This window comes from Eretmochelys imbricata, chromosome 2 (assembly GCF_965152235.1).
Source record: "Eretmochelys imbricata isolate rEreImb1 chromosome 2, rEreImb1.hap1, whole genome shotgun sequence".
Lineage (NCBI taxonomy): Eukaryota > Metazoa > Chordata > Testudines > Cheloniidae > Eretmochelys > Eretmochelys imbricata.
In genome coordinates, this window is record NC_135573.1 from 75,392,625 (window position 1) to 75,415,196 (window position 22,572).

General features: G+C 41.1%; 1 protein-coding gene across 1 annotated transcript in view; it reads left to right on the top strand.

The window, feature by feature from the left end:
* Positions 1–22,572, top strand: part of CCDC178 (coiled-coil domain containing 178) — a 368,653-nt gene that overhangs the window by 26,863 nt on the left and 319,218 nt on the right. The window contains 3 exon segments of the mRNA XM_077809023.1: positions 9,954–10,034; positions 13,052–13,191; positions 14,515–14,549. Of these exon segments, the coding sequence (XP_077665149.1) occupies positions 9,954–10,034; positions 13,052–13,191; positions 14,515–14,549 (256 nt within the window).

Sequence of the window (22,572 nt, forward strand, 5' to 3'; positions counted from 1 at the left end):
AAGAAAAAGGACACTAAACTTTCTAAACTACTACATGCTACAAGGGGCCACAGCAATGGTTCCCTCAACCCACCTAGCAATATTGTTAACCTATCCAACTATACTCTCAGCCCAGCAGAAGCAGCTGTTCTATCTCAGGGCCTCTCCTTCTGCCCCTCCACCCCCACGAACATGATACAGTTCTGTGGTGACCTAGAATCCTATTTTCGACGTCTCCGACTCAAGGAATATTTCCAAAATACCTCTGAACAACATACTAATCCACAGAGGTCTCCCTACCAACACTACAGAAAGAAGGATTCTAGGTGGACTCCTCCTGAAGGTCGAAACAGCAGACTGGACTTCTACATAGAGTGCTTCCGCCGACGTGCACGGGCTGAAATTGTGGAAAAGCAGCATCACTTGCCCCATAACCTCAGCCATGCGGAACGCAATGCCATCCACGGCCTCAGAAACAACTCTGACATCATAATCAAAAAGGCTGACAAAGGAGGTGCTGTTGTCATCATGAATAGGTCGGAATATGAACAAGAGGCTGCTCGGCAGCTCTCCAACACGAGTTTCTACAAGCCATTACCCTATGATCCCACTGAGAGTTACCAAAAGCAACTACAGCATTTGCTCAAGAAACTTCCTGAAAAAGCACAAGATCAAATCCGCACAGACACACCCCTGGAACCCCGACCTGGGATATTCTATCTACTACCCAAGATCCATAAACCTGGAAATCCTGGGCGCCCCATCATTTCAGGCATTGGCACCCTGACAGCAGGATTGTCTGGCTATGTAGACTCCCTCCTCAGGCCCTACGCTACCAGCACTCCCAGCTACCTTCGAGACACCACTGACTTCCTGAGGAAACTTCAATCCATCGGTGATCTTCCTGATAACACCATCCTGGCCACTATGGATGTAGAAGCCCTCTACACCAACATTCCACACAAAGATGGACTACAAGCCGTCAGGAACACTATCCCCGATAATGTCACGGCTAACCTGGTGGCTGAACTTTGTGACTTTGTCCTTACCCATAACTATTTCACATTTGGGGACAATGTATACCTTCAGATCAGCGGCACTGCTATGGGTACCCGCATGGCCCCACAGTATGCCAACATTTTTATGGCTGATTTAGAACAACACTTCCTCAGCTCTCGTCCCCTAAAGCCCCTACTCTACTTGTACTATATTGATGACATCTTCATCATCTGGACCCATGGAAAAGAAGCCCTTGAGGAATTCCACCATGATTTCAACAATTTCCATCCCACCACCAACCTCAGCCTGGTCCAGTCCACACAAGAGATCCACTTCCTGGACACTACAGTGCTAATAAACAATGGTCACATAAACATCACCCTATACCGGAAACCTACTGACCGCTATTCCTACCTGCATGCCTCCAGCTTTCACCCTGACCACACCACACGATCCATCGTCTACAGCCAAGCTCTGCGATACAACCGCATTTGCTCCAACCCCTCAGACAGAGACAAACACCTACAAGATCTCTGTCAAGCTTTCTTACAACTACAATACCCACCTGCAGAAGTAAAGAAACAGATTGATAGAGCCAGAAGTGTTCCCAGAAGTTACCTACTACAGGACAGGCCTAACAAAGAAAAGAACAGAACGCCACTAGCCGTCACCTTCAGCCCCCAACTAAAACCCCTCCAACGCATTATTAAGGATCTACAACCTATCCTAAAGGATGACCCAACACTCTCACAAATCTTGGGAGACAGGCCAGTCCTTGCCTACAGACAGCCCCGCAACCTGAAGCAAATACTCACCAACAACCACATACCACACAACAGAACCACTAACCCAGGAACTTATCCTTGCAACAAAGCCCGTTGCCAATTGTGCCCACATATCTATTCAGGGGACACCATCACAGGGCCTAATAACATCAGCCACACTATCAGAGGCTCGTTCACCTGCACATCCACCAATGTGATATATGCCATCATGTGCCAGCAATGCCCCTCTGCCATGCACATTGGTCAAACTGGACAGTCTCTACGTAAAAGAATAAATGGACACAAATCAGATGTCAAGAATTATAACATTCATAAACCAGTCGGAGAACACTTCAATCTCTCTGGTCACGCAATCACAGACATGAAGGTCGCTATCTTAAAACAAAAAAACTTCAAATCCAGACTCCAGCGAGAAACTGCTGAATTGGAATTCATTTGCAAATTGGATACTATTAATTTAGGCTTAAATAGAGACTGGGAGTGGCTAAGTCATTATGCAAGGTAGCCTATTTCCTCTTGTTTTTTCCTACCGCCCCCCCCCAGATGTTCTGGTTTAACTTGGATTTAAACTTGGAGAGTGGTCAGTTTGGATGAGCTATTACCAGCAGGAGAGTGAGTTTGTGTGTGTATGGGGGTGGGTTTTTGGAGGGGGGTGAGGGAGTGAGAGAACCTGGATTTGTGCAGGAAATGGCCCAACTTGATTATTATGCGCATTGTGTAAAGAGTTGTCACTTTGGATGGGCTATCACCAGCAGGAGAGTGAATTTGTGTGGGGGGGTGGAGGGTGAGAAAACCTGGATTTGTGCTGGAAATGGCCTAACCTGATGATCACTTTAGATAAGCTATTACCAGCAGGACAGTGGGGTGGGAGGAGGTATTGTTTCATATTCTCTGTGTATATATAAAGTCTGCTGCAGTTTCCACGGTATGCATCCGATGAAGTGAGCTGTAGCTCACGAAAGCTCATGCTCAAATAAATTGGTTAGTCTCTAAGGTGCCACAAGTACTCCTTTTCTTTTTGTATTTTTACAAATACTTTTACAAATATTTACAAATATATATACACACACACACACACACACAGAGCACATGAAAAGATGGGAGTTGCCTTACCAAGTCGGGGGGTCAGTGCTAGCAAGCCAATTCAATTAAGGTGGAAGTGGCCTATTCTCAATAAGACAAAAAGGGGTGAATATTAACAGAGGGGCATTGCTGGCACATGATGGCATATAATCACATTGGTAGATCTGCAGATGAACGAGCCCCTGATGGTGTGGTGGATGTGGTTAGGTCCTATGATGGTGTCCCTTGAATAGATATGCGGACAGAGTAGGCAATAGGGTTTGCTGCAGGGATTGGTTCCTGGATTAGTGATTTTGTTATGTGGTGTGTAGTTGCTGGTGAGTATTTGCTTCAGGTTGGGGGGCTGTCTGTAAGCGAGGACTGACCTGTTTCCCAAGGTCTGTGAGAGTGAGGGATCGTCCTTCAGGATAGGTTGTAGATCCTTGATGATGTGCTGGAGAGGTTTTAGTTGGGGGCTGTAGGTTATGTTTAGTGGCATTCTGTTACTTTCTTTGTTGGGCCTGTCCCGTAGTAGGTGGCTTCTGGGTACCCTTCTGGCTCTGTCATTCTGTTTCTTCACTTCACCAGGTGGGTATTGTAGTTTTAAGAACGCTTGATAGAGATCCTGTCTCTGAGGGATTGGAGCAAATGCGGTTGTATTTTAGAGCTTGGCTGAAGACAATGGATCGTGTGATATGGTCTGGATGAAAGCTGGAAGCATGTAGGTAAGTATAGCGGTCAGTTGGTTTCTAGTATAAAGTGGTGGTTATGCGACCATCGTTTATTTGCACTGTAGTGTCCAGGAAGTGGATCTCTTGTGTGGACTGGTCCAGGCTGAGGTTGATGGTGGGATGGAAATTGTTGAAATCATGGTAGAATTCCTCAAGGGCTTCTTTTCCATGGGTCCAGATGATGAAGATGTCATCAATATAGTGCAAGTAGAGTAGGAGTGCTAGGGGACGAAAGCTGAGGAAGCGTTATTCTAAATCAGCCATAAAAATGTTGGCATACTGTGGGGCCATGTGGGTACCCATAGCAGTGCCGCTGATTTGAAGGTATACATTGTCCCCAAATGTGAAATAGTTGTGGGTAAGGACAAAGTTCAGCCACCAGGTTTGCCGTGACATTGGGGATACTGTTTCTGATGGCTTGTAGACCATCTTTGTGTGGAATGTTGGTGTAGAGAGCTTCTACATCCATAGTGGATAGTACATCCACAGTACATCCAGTGTCTCACCCCCCACACCCGATAATGGCCTGATAATACCCCTTTTCTGTGTTTTACCTTTAATGTTATCTTAAATAGCAACGAATGACAGCTGCAATCTAAACTGTCTCCTGAATTTAGCTATTCCTAGGTTTGCTTTACCCTGAGTGATCCCCTCTGCCCCTACTCCTAATTGTCTTTTGAGTCAGAGAGACACTCAGGCTGTCTATACTACACTATATTCCACCTCCCCCCATTCCCGCCGAGCCACATAAGTTACACGGACAGTGTTATGTTGGCAGGAGAGCTTTTCCTGCCAACAAAGCTTATGCCGCTTGTGGAGGTGTTTTTTTTATGCTGACGGGAGAGCTCTCTCCCGTCTGCACAGAGTGTCTTCACCAGATTTATAGACATGTCCTCAGCCTGGACAACTTGGTCTGGCTGCTAGAGTTAGCTAGCAGAATAACTCTGCATCACTTTGCAGGATTCCAGCAGCTGACATCCTGTCAGAGAGACAAGGTGGGTGAGGTAATACCTTTTATTGGACCAACTTCTTTTGATGAGAGAGAGAAAAGCTTTTGAGCAACACAGGGTATGTCTACACAGCAATTAGACACTCACGGCTGGCCGGTGCTAGCTAACTTGGGCCTGCGAGGCTCGGGCTGTGGGACTGTTTCATTGCTGTGTAGATTTCAGGGCTTGGGCTAGGACCCTGCAGGGTGGGAGGGTCCCAGAGCTTGGGCTCCAGTGATGAAACAGCCCCAGAACCCAAGCCCTAGTCAGCTGGCAGGAGCCAGCCACTGGTTTTTCTTTGCTGTGTAGACATACCCATGGAGCTGCTGTTCAGGTCCTGACAGAAATGTATTTAAAGTTCTGTGTTTTAGCCAAATTGGCAAATTCCTTTGAGAAACACTGAGGCCCATTGTTGGAGATAATCCTTTCGGGGATTTAAAAAATATTAGGTGAGCAAATCTGTGAAAGGGCAAATGAGGTACCTGCACAAATGGCTAATTAGATGTGTTTGTATCTGAAGTTACCATGCAGTTTACGCACAGTTAGCGAATTGTGCACTGTAACTGCATTTTTGCATGCATTGTGAACCTGATTTAAAAATCTAGTTCAAAGCCTTCAGTCTGTGAATTGTTGGATAGCTCAGTGGTTTGAGCATTGGCCTGCTAAACCCAGGGTTGTGAGTTCAATCCTTGAGGGGGCCATTTAGAGATTTGGGGCAAAAATTGGGGATTGGTCCTGCTTTGAGCAGAGGGGTTGGACTAGATGACCTCCTGAGAGGTCCCTTCCAATCCTGATAGTCTATGATTCTAATATTGTTCAGGTTTTCTAAATAAAAGAGTCTATATAATAATACAAAACAATAATGCTTTCTGCATTTTTCTTCATAAACAAATCCATTCTAGTGGTCTGCCATGATCTTTATGGCATTTCATTTGGCACTTGGTTCATTTGTGTTTTTTCTGCCATGTTTCATAACAGATTTGATGCTTTGAGACCAGTTGATGAACATATTGAGACACAGGTCCAAAAGACTATATCTTTGGCTCTGTGTTTACATATGCCCAATTGTTCACTGATGTAGATAGATCTTGCTTAGTGGATGTGAAAAAAAAAACATTTTTTCCTCTTTTATACATTGATTTCCAAAAGTATGGTATGCTAAGGATTATGTCAATATTTTGTACTGATGTGACATTTCTTTCTAATATCTATTATTATTCTTTTTATTATTAATCACTGTTGTATTGAGTTAGTAATCAAAAGCTCAGTTAGAAGTGGGGTCCCATTGTACTAGTTGTACAAATGTGTCCATTTGATCAACAGTATTTCTAAACTCATTTGTTCATATTTTTCAGGATGTGTTGATTCAAAGCACCAATTTTAATAGTTAAATTAGCAAGTAGGAAACATTGACTTAAAGAATTGATTTTAATCTTGTTCTGCATTTGTAGTTTTTAGTTATTTTCCTAAATAAAGGTTGATTTTCATTGGTTGGTAATTATTAAAACATGTTGATTTGCAACTAATATAGCATTTACACTAACTTCTTTTTGATAACCAGGAGGATACACTGTATATGTATACGTTTATTTAAGCAATTACATTGCTTAACATACTTTTTTTTCAGATTCTTAGTTTTTACATTTTTATTATGTTAGAAAATGGTGAATAATGCATTTTTAGTTATCAGATGATTAATTTTTTACTCATAATTAGTGTCAAGGTCCATTTGAATGGACCTTAAGATTCAACTAAAATGAGCAAAACTAGTATTTTAAAGTTGTTTTTATTTGTTAAATATAATTACGGTACCTTAAATGTGCTGGATACATAAGGGAAAAAATTAAGTGTATCAAAACATGTTCTGAATTAAAAATGAACTGATTTATTAATCACAGGAAGTTTTATCTGTAGTTAGTGAATGAAACTGATTGTTTTTGGTCACCATGCCCTTTGAATTTTTAGAATTAGTAGGTTTCATCCTCTGCACACATTATTTTTATTAATAAATGGGGAGAAGAGGTTTTTTCAATTCCCACTTATTTTCTCAATTTTGAGTGAGCTAGTCAATGAAATGAGTTGGTTGAATAAACTGAAATGGAGAAAATATTCTCTTTGCACCTGAATAAGTGGTTACTGCTGTCAAAAGCTGGTTTAACACTTCAACGAGCTCTGATTCCAGGTGCTTAGCCAGTGACTTCCATCAACTCAGTGGCTGGATTTTTCTTTAAAACTTCAGCAGCAAACATATACTTTTATTTAAGTGACTTTTATAGATTATAGCAACTTTGTGTTAATGTAAATTGTCATAATTTCAACTACTTTTAAATAGGTTTATTTTTAAAAATATATTTAATTTAAATTAGAAATAATTTATTTTTATCCACCTTGATATTTTTATTTCACGTTTAAAATTCCTTTTTGTAGCATTGTGATAGCAGTGTTGGTACCAGGATATTAGACAACGGGCAAGTCTATGCTATAAAATTAAGTCGACCAAAGTTACATCAATGTACAGCCATCACAGTAATTAAATCACTTTTACATGTTCACACTACGCTCCTTGTATCAACGGTGTAGACACTTACAGAGTTAGGTCGACATAAACTGCCTTACGTTGACCTAACTCTGTAGTGTAGACCAAGCCAACTTGGGTGAGGTAATATCTTTTATTGGACCACCTTCTCTTGGTGAAAGACAAGCTTTTGAGCCTACTCAGAGCTCTTCTTCAGATCTGGGAAATATATTCCGAGTTTTACAGCTAAATACAATGTGGAATAGATCGTTTAGCATAAGTAGTTAATACACACTGTAAGGGACCATTCAAGGTAAAGTGGCCAGTTAACACCTCGACAGTCATAGGACAAAAAAAAAGTTAGTAGGTTACAGGTTCTTGTAGTAATCCATAGATGGAATGTCTTTATTAAGTCCATGATTTTCAATGGGTAGCTAAGTTATGACTTTTAAGCTCGTACCTCATCTTCAGAAAGTGTTGTGCAGATTTCCTTTGAGGATTAGGACTGAGAAGTCAAATATGGAGTGATTGCTTTGTGAAAAATTTCACCTGTGGGTGATATGGTGCTCTTGTCTTATATCGTTTTTCTGTGAGAGTTCATTTGAGAGTGTAATGATTGTCTTGTTTCAGCCACATAGTTGATATTGGGGCATTTAGTGCATGGGATGAGGTACCCCACATTTTGTGATATGCATGTAGGAGCCATGTGTGACTGGGTGCCTGGCATAGATCACACTGAGAATGCCACACTGAGGGCATGAAGCAAAAAATAGGGCAGACAATCCCCCAAAACTGTGATTTGTTCTATAATTAGATTCACCAAGCCAGTAACAAAAGAGCTTCTGCACTACCACACTGGTTAACCAGAAGCCAAACACAGTCTGCTTTAAGCATTTCAGCCCTTGACTCCCATCCAGACAATCAAGTCTAATATATTGAGAGGTTACTGAAACCTCATTTCACCATATGTGAGGTTCTTACTGATCCCAAAGTATCAGACACTTACCCCAGATCAATACATATCTTAGATCTTACCCAAATATCACGCTGTCAGCCAATCCTTAGTAAACTAACTGAAGATTTATTAATAAAAGAAAAGAAGAGAGTTATAAATGATTAATAGAACACACACATACAAATGATTACAAAGTCCTTATATCAGGTTTCTGGCAGTGATGGAATAGACCACTGGTTTGCAAAGTCTCTCTGGTAACCTCCAAAAGATTGGAAGGTCCTCCATAGTTCAAGATGCTGCTTTTTGTTGTAAATCCACAGTGCAGAGAATTAGACCAGGAAAGAGGCAAAATGGAGGTGTCTCAGGATCTTTTATATCCTTTGCCATGTACATGGAGGTTTACTGTCCCAACCAAAGCCCGTAGCCTGCATACATGGAAAGTCACTGGCCCAAGATGGAGTCCAGGTCACATGTCCTTACATACCCTTACATACTTTGCTGTCTCACAGCGGCAGCAATTGCTCATATTCTTTCTGAGACATCCACAGGAAATGCTTACTGGGTGGGATGAATTTCTTCAATGGCCCATTAAGAGCATGGCATGTTCTTAATTGGCCATCAACACATGGCTGTTTAGCCCTGATAGAAAAGTATAATCTATCTGGAGGGTGTTTCCCAGAAACAAAACATATGTTGGAGATACAAATACATAGCCAATATTCATAACTTTAGATATAAAGATGATGCATATAAAGAGGATAATCCTATGTGATAGATTATAACTTTTCCATTGACACTTTACATGGTACAGTTTGTATAAAAATCGTTGCAATTGTATAACAGTGGTAACAATGATACAAATGGTCATTTTTCTTATACATAGAATCACACCATCAATCTTGAAAGATGTGGTGTGGGGATATTTATCATTATAGCACTGGAGATATTCTCTAATTGCTGTAATTTCCAATAACTTTTTGGCAGAATCTGGAGTACCACATGGATCTACATATCCATTCCATTATTTATATCACTGTGCTCTGTGTGTGCCGAAAGTCTGCAGGACAGCAACTAAAGAGGTTTGAGCCTGGAACTCAGTTGCCTAGTGTTGTCCAGTTTTTAGCCCATGGTAGACTGATCCTTCTTTCTCTTACATTCTGGAGACTCCCCCTACTTTTATATAGTACAATAATATATATCCATTTTATGTGTACGTATAATGGAGTTCCTTAGATTTTTTTTAATGGGTTGTTCTTGGAATAGATAAGGTGAATATTCACATGTTGATATTATTCAACTGAATATATTAATTGTAAGGGTAACAAAATATTGAAATAAATTACTTTAACTGATCATTGGAGTTATTTTCAATTCTTACTATTTTTAAAAGGTATATGTTATTTACTGTCATAACCTTTAACTGTAAACTTCTTTGGGATTAAGTAAGTAGTTTTTTCCCTATGTGTCTTTTATCCATCCAGAGAACAATTCTTCAGTTGTTTCTCACTTTACACATTTAGGGAATGTCATCACTGTCTGTTCTTTAGATTGAATTTATATTATAGGTCATCCATATGGTTTCTTAAAGTTTTACAGTCCTTGATAATTTTTGTTATCATGACAGGATGCAAAATAACATGCACAGCTTAGAAAGTCACGTCATATAAATGAAGAGTTAATGGTTTGGTCTTATCCACATTTTTTATAACGATTTTTAATCAAGTTTGTTAATTAAAGTGGTTTAATCTGATGCTTTGTAATATCATCAGCTGTCTCACACATGTTTTTCTATTGGTAGAAGATTTGAACCCATAATAAAAATCTCTTGGTGGTTTTGGCCAATTTTATGGCTAATTAACATGGATTAAATAAATTTTGTACTGATGAAATAGATGTATTTGTTTTTAATCAATAATATATAATTCATTTTTAAATTAGGCTGCAAGCTAATATTGGCAATTGTGCTTGAAATGCAATCACTTTCCTGCTCTTCTAAGGATAGTAGTCAGCCATCACCTGGTAAGTTTCCTATAAAGACTTTGTATTGTACAGTTTTCGGTTGGTTCAGACTTTTAAAGCCGTCAAACAAGATTCAAGTAATTGCTTTATTTTTATGTTTTTTAACTGTACTTAATACGTTTTTTGCTTGTTTGGCTCTCCTTGTGCCCACAGTACTGCTTCACAATCCTATTGTGGAGAGAGTGCTATAGAATATTTAAACTCAAGCCACTACCTACTCTTGGCTCTTCTTCCCCTGAAGTTAGAGTTCAGTTCTTCTGTCTGGAAAAACTGAAATTGATTAGATTTGAAATTAAGTGTCCTTTTAAATTAAATCTTAAATTCTGCAAAAAATGATGAGTGAGACCCTTTTCACCAAGGTACACTTCCTACTTGCCACCAGTGAGTAGATTTGTGAAGTCCTGCTTGTAACCCATGGTTATAATCTATTGAGGAGAAAATCGAGCAGTTAGAGGGTAATTTTCTTTATCTAATAAAATTAAAGAATTTAAGAATCTGATTTTTAAAAAATAAGAAGGAAAAGTGAGCTTGCTCAGTTAAACTAGTGATTTAAAGAAAATCAGGAACTGCAACACTCACAGCAATATTAATCTGGCCATATCCTTCACGCCTTTGGAAATATATTTCAAAAATATTAATCTAATACAGATTTAACAAATCAAATGGGAATAGAAGATTCTACATATTTACAATAAATTTGAAATAAAATTGCTCTGGGACTCTTAACTCTTGCATTTCCTGATATTTTTTCATTTTAACTATGCAGCCTTTGAACCAGATAATGCCTTATAGGTACTGGCCCACATTATGCATGAAGTAGATCTGTAGTACTTCAGGGGGACCTGCAAAAGAGATTGTACCTCACGGCATAGGGGGAGAGCAAATACTGCATTATAGGGGTATAGCTAGCTCCAGATACAGTCATCCATGTTTCCTTCCAGAGGCAGTGTTGGATGTTTATTGTAGTTGTCAAGGTTCCTCTCCCACTCTGAACTCTAGGGTACAGATGTGGGGACCTGCATGAAAAACCTCCTAAGCTTCTCTTTACCAGCTTAGGTCAAAACTTCCCCAAGGTACAAAATATTCCACCCTTTGTCCTTGGATTGGCCGCTACCACCACCAAACAAATACTGGTTACTGGGGAAGAGCTGTTTGGACACGTCTTTCCCCCCAAAATACTTCCCAAAACCTTACCCCACTTTCTGGACAAGGTTGGTAAAAAGCCTCACCAATTTGCCTAGGTGACTACAGACCCAAACCCTTGGATCTGAGAACAATGAAAAAGCATTCAGTTTTCATACAAGAAGACTTTTAATAGAAATAGAAGTAAATAGAAATCACCTCTGTAAAATCAGGGTGGTAGATACCTTACAGGGTAATTAGATTCAAAACATAGAGAACCCCTCTAGGCAAAACCTTAAGTTACAAAAAAGATACACAGACAGAAATAGTTATTCTATTCAGCACAATTCTTTTCTCAGCCATTTAAAGAAATCATAATCTAACACATACCTAGCTAGATTATTTCCTAAAAGTTCTAAGACTCCATTCCTGGTCTATCCCCGGCAGAAACAGCATATAGACAGACACACAGACCCTTTGTTTCTCTCCCTCCTCCCAACTTTTGAAAGTATCTTGTCTCCTCATTGGTCATTTTGGTCAGGTGCCAGCGAGGTTACCTTTAGCTTCTTAACCCTTTACAGGTGAGAGGAGCTTTCCCCTGGCCAGGAAGGATTTCAAAGGGGTTTACCCTTCCCTTTATATTTATGACAGTAGTCAATTATCATGCCAACATTTTCTGCAGGGTGTCATTCCTATCCTGATAATGCCCTTCACCATAAATTTTGGTTAAAAGGTCCTTGGTTTTCATCTGGAATGGGTTAAAGTCAATAGAAAAGTCCGTCCAAATGTTTGTCTCATTTGACACCAAGAGATTAGGTGAAACTTTCTCCAAGGGAATTATATATAAATGGCTGTATTGTATCATATTCGTTGTTACATCTTAATCTGATTTATTGTTATGTCTGAATCTTCAGAGCATATAAAGGTATATGTAGTCTCAGGTACATCAGTAATAGTAGCTAGCCTTACATCAGTTTATATCCAGGAGTTCTGCAGGACAGCCACATGGCATTCACTATATTTTCTTCAAAACTCTTGTTTGGATTCAGCATCCTTGTTTCTTCAATAGATGATATTTTGGGTCAGACTCTGATACCCTTACTTAAGTTGTACAGTATCTTATTCAGCAGGTCATTAAAATACTGCTGCATGTGAGTCAGGTGGCACAATCTGGTTTTTTATCAGGTAACAGAATTGAGTAGGGGACTCAAGGAAACCTTATAGTTTTTTAATGTAAGTGTTTGCTTAAAATAGTTTATTCCTGGGATAGTTTCACTGCCCCAAAATGAAAAGGATTGTTCTATGCTTTCATTCCTCCAAAAAGTAAAAGAGTACACTGGCTAGAGCTAGGTGTAGTATATGCAGAGCTGCCAAGCGGGTCCACCAGAGATACTCTTTCACCATTTCTGTACCACTCTGAGCCTTTCTAGAGCAGAAGTTGGCACTCGTTTCCTGTTACTTGTTGTTGTCATTTTCCTGATTTGGACAATTATCCACTAAGGGCTAGAAATAAACCATCAAACTCATTTCACTTGTGATGAGCCTTAGATGGAGGAATGCATTAAATTGCTTTTTGGCCTCAGATTCCTTTGTCTTGTCTCTTTATTTTTTAGTTTCTTCTTCTTTGCATTTTTCTATACTTTCTTGAGTTTCTCCTTTCACCTTTTAGATTGTATTTTTAATCCTCTGCTAACTTCTAGCATTTTCTTAAAATCTGAAATTTGATGTTTGCTGTTGTAAATGACAGTGGGCTAGACTTTGTGCAAAATACATTCACATTGTTAGAGCTAGTTGCTATGTCTTCTTAATCATAAAACCAAGATTTACTACTTGAAAATGAATGGAAAAAAATGCGGACATTTATATGTGACTTTTGGTGTGCATTTTGTTTTCAGATAAGAATAAAGAGATGCTCCTAGGTTACCCCACCAGGCGTCGTAGTTGTGCTTTTGTAAATACTCCATCTCCATGTGTTAACAAAGCTATTAATCACATTCAAGAGCTGGAAATAAAGATAGAAAGCTCCTTTCAACAGGTACTGTATGACTAAAAATTGTCAAATGTTAATAGAATCTTGGGTCTGTATACATAACCAGATTGTATCTTTGAAAAGGATTTCCATTTTATAATAATGGAAAGTAGTATACTCTCTCTAAACCAATGTCAGGCTAGTTCATTTACTAGTCAAGACATTTTTTTAGCTATGTACAGTCCTGGTCAAACTGCCTCATTAAAATTAAGCTGCCTTCTGTCTGTTTCACACATCATCATCCAAAGGCACATAGAGGACATCTTGATTTTCCTAAGCCAAATTGTTCCAGTATATTCAATGGTATTCAAAAAACTTTTTTTGGCACTAAACCAACTAGATAGATAAATTTGATCTGTGCACCACTGTCACTTTTAATAAGTGATTTTGTTTTCTAGCAACATTTAATAGTTCTTTGATTTAAAAATAAAAGGCAGTGTTTCTTTATTCTAATGTCCACTAAAAAGCATGGGTTGATAACACTGCATCTAATTTTCTCTTACCTGGTTATATGTTGGTAGAATTGAGACTGATGCATCTTCTTTTCCTAGAGCTTATTATGTAGGATTTCCCAAACTTTGGAAAACTTTGCAGGAGGATTGGAAGGTGGCTTGCAGCTGGCGTATACATTTTTAAAAAGAATATGAGTAGGGAAGCTAAGTTGAGGGGAGAAAAGAAGACATGAGGGAGGTGATACATACTGGCAGATAGGTAGAAGAAAGACAAAATGTATATGTGTGTGTATAGTACAGTAACAGGAAATTTGCCACACACTTCTCTGGGAACATGATCAGGGTTGAGAGAATATACTCTTATATGAGGAGCTTTTTCCAAATAGCAATTAGTAAAGTTAAAGGGAGAACCTACCCTGCCTCCTTAATGTTTATGAAGAAAGTGGAGAAACTGTATGTAAAGATACCTTGCAAAATTGGGTAACAAATAATGTTTATAAAATGGCATCTTTTTTGTTTTCTTTTATATTGACAAAGACTGTTTTTGAGTATTAATATTATTTATTCATAATTTCTGGCATGGTATGGAGCAGGTATTACTAGAAATTTTTTAAAAAACGACTCTTATTTAGAGTTGGTTATCATTTATCTTTATTTACCTGAAAGGATATTAAAGAGCCCATATATATTTGGGATATACACAATTCCAAAGACATGTTAGCTATAATTATTTTTAAAGCCGATAAAAACAAATTCATGTTTATGTACATTGATGTGTCCCCCTTGCAATGGAAAGTTTAGTGACGTGTTACATTTACATTAGAAAACATGTATTTGACCAAGATGCCTTAGTGAAATTTAGCTTTTATGTTTGCAGCATGATCGTACACTTGAGAAGGAGAAAATGCCGTGGTAAGAATTATACATGATTTTTGTTTTAATGCCAGATCATTGTTTGATAAGTTAGTCTGCCTAAAATCCACATTACATGAACTTCAGCACTTTACACATTTTCCACCGTGCTTTGAATGGAACTATAATTACCATACTTTTTTTATATAGCGTTTTGGGGAACTGGATGGCTCCTGGGATCGATAATGGTATATGGAGCATTTGACCTAAATGACTAGTTGATGATGTCAGTGGGATTTGTTAGGTGCTCATCACGTCTGAAAATCAGGCTGCTTAGTTAGGTGCTAAAATATGGAAGTTGTAGCTCTACTGTAGAGTCCCATTTTTAAAATCTTGGCCTTGAAGTATTAAGTGTGAAGGACAGACTAGTTATGATAAACCATACTTCGTTGCAGTGCTCTGTGATATTTGTAAACTCATATTGTTCTGTGTAAATTTTCTTAAACTTTTTTATTTATATGTAACATTTATTGAATAAGAGATCAGTTACCTCAGATGCTGTTTAACTATGCAAGAGGCCCCCCAGAAGAGAACAGACAATTCCAAAACCTGGGTAGAGGAAAAAGTCCGTTTGAAATTGACACTGCTTGGTGACCAATCATACTGAGAGGAAGTAGACATTTTTAATCCTCTCCCTCAAATTTCTCATCCTGTCATAGTTTTAAACTTTACACTAAATAAATACCTTTTGTACTTTCAGTATTATTTGTGACCTGGTTGTGTGAGTTTCAAAATCTTTAATTTGTGGTTGTCAGGGATGCTTTTAAGGGTCAGGCAACCTTAATAATACCAACCCCATCTATACATCTTTTTTTAGAACTGCCTTTTTTCACTTAGTCCAATCTTTTATAACAGCAATAACTGATGAAAGAATGGATGGAGGCTGGATTCTGATCTCTGTACGACAGTGTAAATCCAAAGTAACTTCATTGTCTTCAGTGATTTCACAGCATGGGGAGGAGGTGACCAGCCCTCTATGGAGAAAGAAGTGGTTCGGGACTATTTAGAAAAGCTGGACGAGCACAAGTCCATGGGGCCGGATGTGCTGCATCCGAGAGTGCTAAAGGAGTTGGCGAAATTGATTGCAGAGCCATTGGCCATTATCTTTGAAAACTCATGACGATCGGGGGAAGTCCCGGACGACTGGAAAAAGGCTAATGTAGTGCCCATCTTTAAAAAAGGGAAGAAGGAGGATCCGGGGAACTACAGGCCAGTCAGCCTCACCTCAGTCCCTAGAAAAATCATGGAGCAGGTCCTCAAGGAATCGTTTCTGAAGCACTTAGAGGAGAGGAAAGTGATCAGGAACAGTCAGCACGGATTCACCAAGGGCAAGTCATGCCTGACTAATCTAATTGCCTTCTATGAAGAGATAACTGGGTCTGTGGATGAGGGGAAAGCAGTGGACGTGTTGTTCCTTGACTTTAGCAAAGCTTTTGACATGGTCTCCCACAGTATTCTTGCCAGCAAGTTAAAGAAGTATGGGCTGGATGAATGGACTATAAGGTGGATAGAAAGTTGGCTAGATTGTCAGGCTCAGCGAGTAGAGATCAATGGCTCCATGTCTAGTTGGCAGCCGGTATCAAGCGGAGTACCCCAAGGGTCGGTCCTCGGGCCAGTTTTGTTCAATATCTTCATAAATGATCTGGAGGATGGTGTGGATTGCACCCTCAGCAAGTTTGCAGATGATACTAAACTGGGAGGAGAGGTAGATACGATGGAGGTTAGGGATAGGATACAGAGGGCCCTAGACAAATTAGAGGATTGGGCCAAAAGAAATCTGATGAGGTTCAATAAGGACAAGTGCAGAGTCCTGCACTTAGGAGAGAAGAATCCCATGCACCGCTACAGACTAGGGACCGAATGGCTCAGCAGCAGTTCTGCAGAAAAGGACCTAGAGGTTACAGTGGACGAAAAGCTGGATATGAGTCAACAGTGTGCCCTTGTTGCCAAGAAGGCCAATGGCATTTTGGGATGTATAAGTAGGGGCATTGCCAGCAGATCGAGGGATGTGATCGTTCCCCTCTATTCAACATTGGTGAGGCCTCATCTGGAGTACTGTGTCCAGTTTTGGGCCCCACACTACAAGAAGGATGTGGAAAAATTGGAAAACATCCAGCAGAGGGAAACAAAAATGATTAGGGAACTGGAACACATGACTTATGAGGAGAGGCTGAGGGAACTGGGATTGTTTAGTGTGCGGAAGAGAAGAATGAGGGGGGATTTGATAGCTGCTTTCAGCTACCTGAAAGGGGGTTCCAAAGAGGATGGATCTAGACTGTTCTCAGTGGTAGCAGATGACAGAACAAGGAGTAATGGTCTCAAGTTGCAGTGGGGGAGGTTTAGGTTGGATATTAGGAAAAAATTTTTCACTAAGAGGATGGTGAAACACAGGAATGCGTTACCTAGGGAGGTGGTGGAATCTCCTTCCTTAGGGGTTTTTAAGGCCCTGCTTTACAAAGCCCTGGCTGGGATGATTTAGTTGGGGATTGGTCCTGCTTTGAGCAGGGGGTTGGACTAGATGACCTCCTGAGGTCCCTTCCAACCCTGATATTCTATGATTCTATGATTCTACTCCAGGTTTACACTAGTGTAAATGAGAACAGATCCTGTTTGTGCTCATTGGTCAATATCCAGTGTCTTCTCAGGTGTGCATATGAATTTGACATTGACTTAGTTGAAATCAGGACTAACTGTTATTGGCCAGTGAACATATTTTTTATTTGCTGAGCCCCCAAAATGTTCTAGACATCATACAGCCAAATAAAAAAGCATGGGACCTGCCCTGAAGAGTTTGTAATCTAGTAACATTAATTTAGGCCCCAGTCCTGCAAACTGCTCTACTGTGCAGACACCAGTGTAGTTAGATATGCGCCATGAAGGTCAGGGGTCTGTCTGCGTGGAGCTGCTTTGCAGGACTGGGGTCTGACGGACCAACCAAGTACAGACACAAGTAAAGAGACATAAAAATTCCCCCTCATTATCTCTTGACTAAAGCTGAATTCCACTTTTCCTTACTTAACCCCAGCCTAGTGTCTGTTGCTTTGATGTTATTCATCATAGCTTATTGTCGCTATGTAGAGTATTTTAACCCTTCCTTTTTCTGAATTTTGATTGTACTGTTTTTAAAAATAATTGTATCTAACATTTGCCATTATAGTGTTTTGAATAACTTTCCTTTTTTCGTTTAAAAACTATATTTAACTTTTGTTTGCTCTGTTTTGTAGTTTTAATTATATTTAACCCATGTCTTTTGGCTTTATACATACCTAATCTTGTTTTTAAATATAATTCTTATTAATTTCATTTTCTGTTTTTGAATATTTTGTATACTTAACCCTTATGTGTATTAAAAAATTGCTTTCAGCACTGTAATTGTGGTGTTATTAGTATTGGTATTTAAATGTTGCCTGTTTTTATAAATTCTTTTTAACCCTTGCCTAATTTATTGTAACCCTTGACTTTCAAATGCTTTATTACTTTTTTATCCATCTGTTTTCAAATATTTATCATTTATTTTAACAATTGAAAAATAGCACCTCCTACCCTCTCTAGTATTTTGAGACAGCCATCAACTAACTCTTAGGTGCCCTTTCCCCTACTCCTTACCAATGAAAGAGAGTGAAAATGAGGAAAAGTTCTATTGATATCAAGCTACTGGGTGCGTAGATGACTGTTTCTGGTCAGCTGCTGATTTGCTGCCCCAAGAGGCTTTTTAAGATCTATCCAAGAGAGAAAGTCCTTGTTTTCAGTTTCCTGAGATCCAGGAATGCTCCATATGGCTGGGGAAACATGGATGGGAAACTAACAGGCTCCCAAGCTGTGCATTGAGTTCCCTCCTCCTTCCATTGAGTCTGAATGTTCTGCTTGGGCTTCTTCTGGTATTCTTAACCATCTTTGAACTTCTCCCCTTCTGACATTTTCCAGGTGTCTCCAGTAGCAGTCCGTGGCTGATGTTCTAAATCCTATTTTTCTGTACCACTGTTTTCAGATTCTGGTGCCTCCTTCCAGTTTCAGAAGACTCTACACACGCTCTAGCCTCTCCAAAAATTCTTACAGTCTCTGGTCCTCCCAGTGTTTCCTTTCCACTCATTAGTCTTTCCTTCCTCTTCCCAAACTTCCAGTCTCTTTCGTTCCCTTCCTATCACTCCTTCTTCGTCCTTTCTTCCTTAAGGACCTCAGCTCTCTGTCTTCATCTCCCCCTCTTCCCCCCTCCAACCTTTATCCCCTCAGTTATCTTCTCTCCATATCTGGGGTCTTAATTATCTGAAGGTGTAGCTGTCTGGTGCTGTGGCTGCAGCTGTTTTTGAATCAACTGTGTCCTTCCTCCCACTTCATTGTCAGCTCTGTGTTCTCTCTCTCTGGGTCTCTTTCATACTTCCCTTTTGCACTGCAGTTAGATAAGAGGAGTGGGAGCTGAGATGGGCTCAGGCAGGGAGTGGGGATGAGAAAATTCTACTGTTGACCGTCCATCCACCCAATAGTGGAGGTCAACGGCTGGCCTCCCACATTCTTCATTACCCAGATTCTGTCTCCAGCTTTCCCTTCCCTCCTCACTTCCTTGGTGTTGGCCCCACTTCCCACTGTCTATGCAAGCTGTATAGGGCAGATGGAAAGATGTAGTGACACATGTTGGAGAGCTGATGGCTGCAGTGCTGTATGTGTAGAACACACATGGCTGCAGCAACTGGGCATATGCACTAAATGCTTGTGCATAAGGCCCTAGCTCCTGGAATCATGTGATTACACCAGAATTTCGGCTTTCATTTAATAAATAAGTTTCTAGCCCTCATGGTTGTAAAGAAACCCTTAAAAATGTGTATTAAGAGTAACTGATGCAGTGATATCTGCCTGAGTCAGCAGACAGCTTGAAACAATAGCTCTGAGATGAAAGAGCTGGCCCATGCAACTCAACAGGGAGTTAATGCCGAGACTCAGTTCTCTGGGGTGCCCACCAACAGCATCCAAGGAGAGGACTCTGGCAAGAGAAGAATGCACTGGTCCCCTCCCAGCAACAGCATCCAAGCCCACCAACAGCATCCAAGCAGAGGACTCTGTCAAGAGAAGAATGCACTGGTCCCCTCCCAGCCCCCCAAATGGATACATACTGGGTGATGGGGTAAATATTGTCGGGTCCCTCTGCTGCCACCCTTGCTTTTCAGGTAGGGAAAGGGGGAATCTTCTGCTTCCCTGTGGGAAGTGGGATCTCTGCTGCTGCTCTTGGGCAGGAAAAGGGGCCCCTGCATTTGCCTCTCTGGGTGGGGGATCCCTGCCACCACCTCTCCAAGTGGAAGTTGAGCCACCGTGTCTTGCTCAAGCCTTTGGTAGCAGATAATTGGCTGGGAACTGTTGTGACTGTTGAAATCAATACAACAGGACCCGTAAAAGTCAAGGGACTTATAACTGCTGGCTTTATAGGTGTCAAAAGACATCCCGGCAAACAGTTACTCTCTTTTAAAACCGATCATAAGCCAATTAATGCGGTACTTAAACCTTACCCTGCTCAGTTAGTCATCCTACCTATACCTCTGAAGTGTATCGTATATTATTAGAAAATACAAGATAGAAGTATATCATTTTCAAAATCTTGCAAGACTAGAATGATACATGGTCTTAATTTTCTTTTTCATATTTATTTTCTTGTATAATAGCAACACTCTCTATAGCTTTGCTGTTACTTTCTTTTATTTTGGAATATATTGTTTGCTTTTAAACTTAAGTATTCACCATGTTTGGTTTGGTTTGTTGTGGCTTAGTACAAAAGCAGTTGAATTTAACTTCTTCACATAAGCAAAGTTCACTCCAGTAAGCATCCTGCTCACATCTGTATTTATCCAGCCTCCTCTACTTCATAATTGGAAGTGCAGTATTGGAAATAGTACTAAGTTCATCTTCAAGTGGGTGCCGATGTGTATTCCATGTAGGCGTGTGAGCGCCAAGCTCACTGGAGCTGGAGACTTATGCCTAGCAGTACTTGTAAAAGGGCATCGCTAGCACCTCATAGGTGTGGTCCCTCCCCTGCTTTATGAGGCGGCGGCGCCCTTACTCCTCTCAGTTCCTTCTCACTGCCTGTGGCTGGAGTAGGAGCTCTGTGTGGTTGTATTCTTACAACCTTGCATTCAGTCTTAGTCTAGTTTCTTGTATACAGTTAGGTGGTTAGTATTAGTCAGTAGTCAGTAGATAGTGTTCCCCAGTGATGCTTTCACCAGGGTTTAAACATTGTCCATTGTGTGGAGGGGTGATCTCCAACAGTGACCCCCCCATACAAGGTGCTTGCTTTGTTTTAGCAAGGCCCACCTTAAGGAGCATTGATTGATCTGTAAATTGTTTAAAAAGAGGACTCAGGTGGTGCAGGACCTTCACCACAAGCAGCACCTGCTTGAACAGACCATGTGGTCTGATCTGGTACTGAGGCCTTTCTTGGGTTGAAGATCACCCTTGGGCTCGGAGAGCACTTCCACCTTTTGTTCTGGGGTAGGTGCCTTGCTGAAGAGACAGAGGATCCGAGGAAGAGGTTTCATAAGATCAGTTGGTACCACTCCAGGTTGTGGGACAACTCCTCTGCCTCCCCCAGGAAAAGTGCAGATTGGCATGGGACTGGTTCCAGCACATGGGATGGCACTGGTACCACTGACCCTTCCCTGGTACTGAACGGGAAAGTCAGAAATCCTGTACCATCTACTCCACTTCAGGCCTCCGGGCATCCATTGAGTCCAGTACTGATAAGGGAGATGCCGGTACTGACTGCATCCATGTTGCTGGTGTACCAGGCAGCTGCAGACCTACTCTGCCTTCTGGTCCCAACGTCACTCTTGGTCCAGGACTTTCCCAGGGCTACGGCACCTATAGCCCCTCTGATGGAGTGAGCCGCTGAACCCTTGTGTCTGAAAGCATTGCATCCAGATGCTCCCCTCCCTGTGGTGAAGATGGAGCCAATACCAGAATCGGTTCCTGGGGTGGAGACCTCAGCACCAGGACCCTTTTCAGCCTCACTGCATTAAACACTGTAGATGCTTCCATGGCAGCTTTTGCCATCCTTGCTGTTGATGTATTTCGGTGCTCTGGTACCGCTGTTTACGCGTGACCGACACTGCCTGCAGAAATGGCACGCTCTGCATTGAGCCTTCTGCCTTCACTGGGGACACCGATTCCTGCCTTGTTCTGGGCGACGGATGAATCAGACTGTCTATTGGCTCCCTCAGGCATTGCTCCACCCATGTTGCTGAGATCCTGGGACACTTTTGATTCTGAGTTGGGACCATCATCTTCCTGCTCTGCATCATCTGATGAGTTCCAAGGGTCTGATGATCTTCCCGCTCCTCATCCCCTGATAAATTCTCAGAGATCCTGCTCTTCATCCCATTCGATGCTGAAGTCACCCGCCAGGTCAATGGCAGTGGTTTCAGCTCAACTGCAAGCCCAGGTATGGGTGGACTTGCTCCCTGCAGAGCTGCTGGAGTCCTCCCTTTTGGGATGTCTTCCTATGGGTGAGAGTCAGTTTGGCTCAGGCGAGACCTTCTTCCTCATTGCTGGACGATGCTGTGCTGCCTGGTTTCTCCTCCCCCTCTATTCCGGAGGGCTTTTTATGCAGCGTAGCCACATTCCTAGGCATCCAGGTGGAGTTTCTTCAAGAGAACATGTATCGACTGGTGGACATTTTACAGCCCTCCATCCCTCGGATAGTGACCCTCCTGATCAGTGATGTGCTACTTGAGCCAGTGAGAGCCCTGTGGAGTACACCGGCTGCGGTATACTGGTGGCTGAGTACATTAAAAAGCACTACTTTGTTCTCATGCAAGGATTTGACGGGTTCTCTTCTCACCTGGCCCTGAATTCCCTGGTCATAACAGCAGTAAATGACAGGGTTCATCAGGGTAAGTTCAAGTCTACCCCCAAGGGCAGAGACTCCCAGAGGTTGGATCTTCTGGGCAGGAAGATCTATACTTAATTGTCCCCACTGTGATGTTGCACTCTATATGTTTATGGAAATATGCTTATGAGTGTGAATATAATGTAACAGAAATAT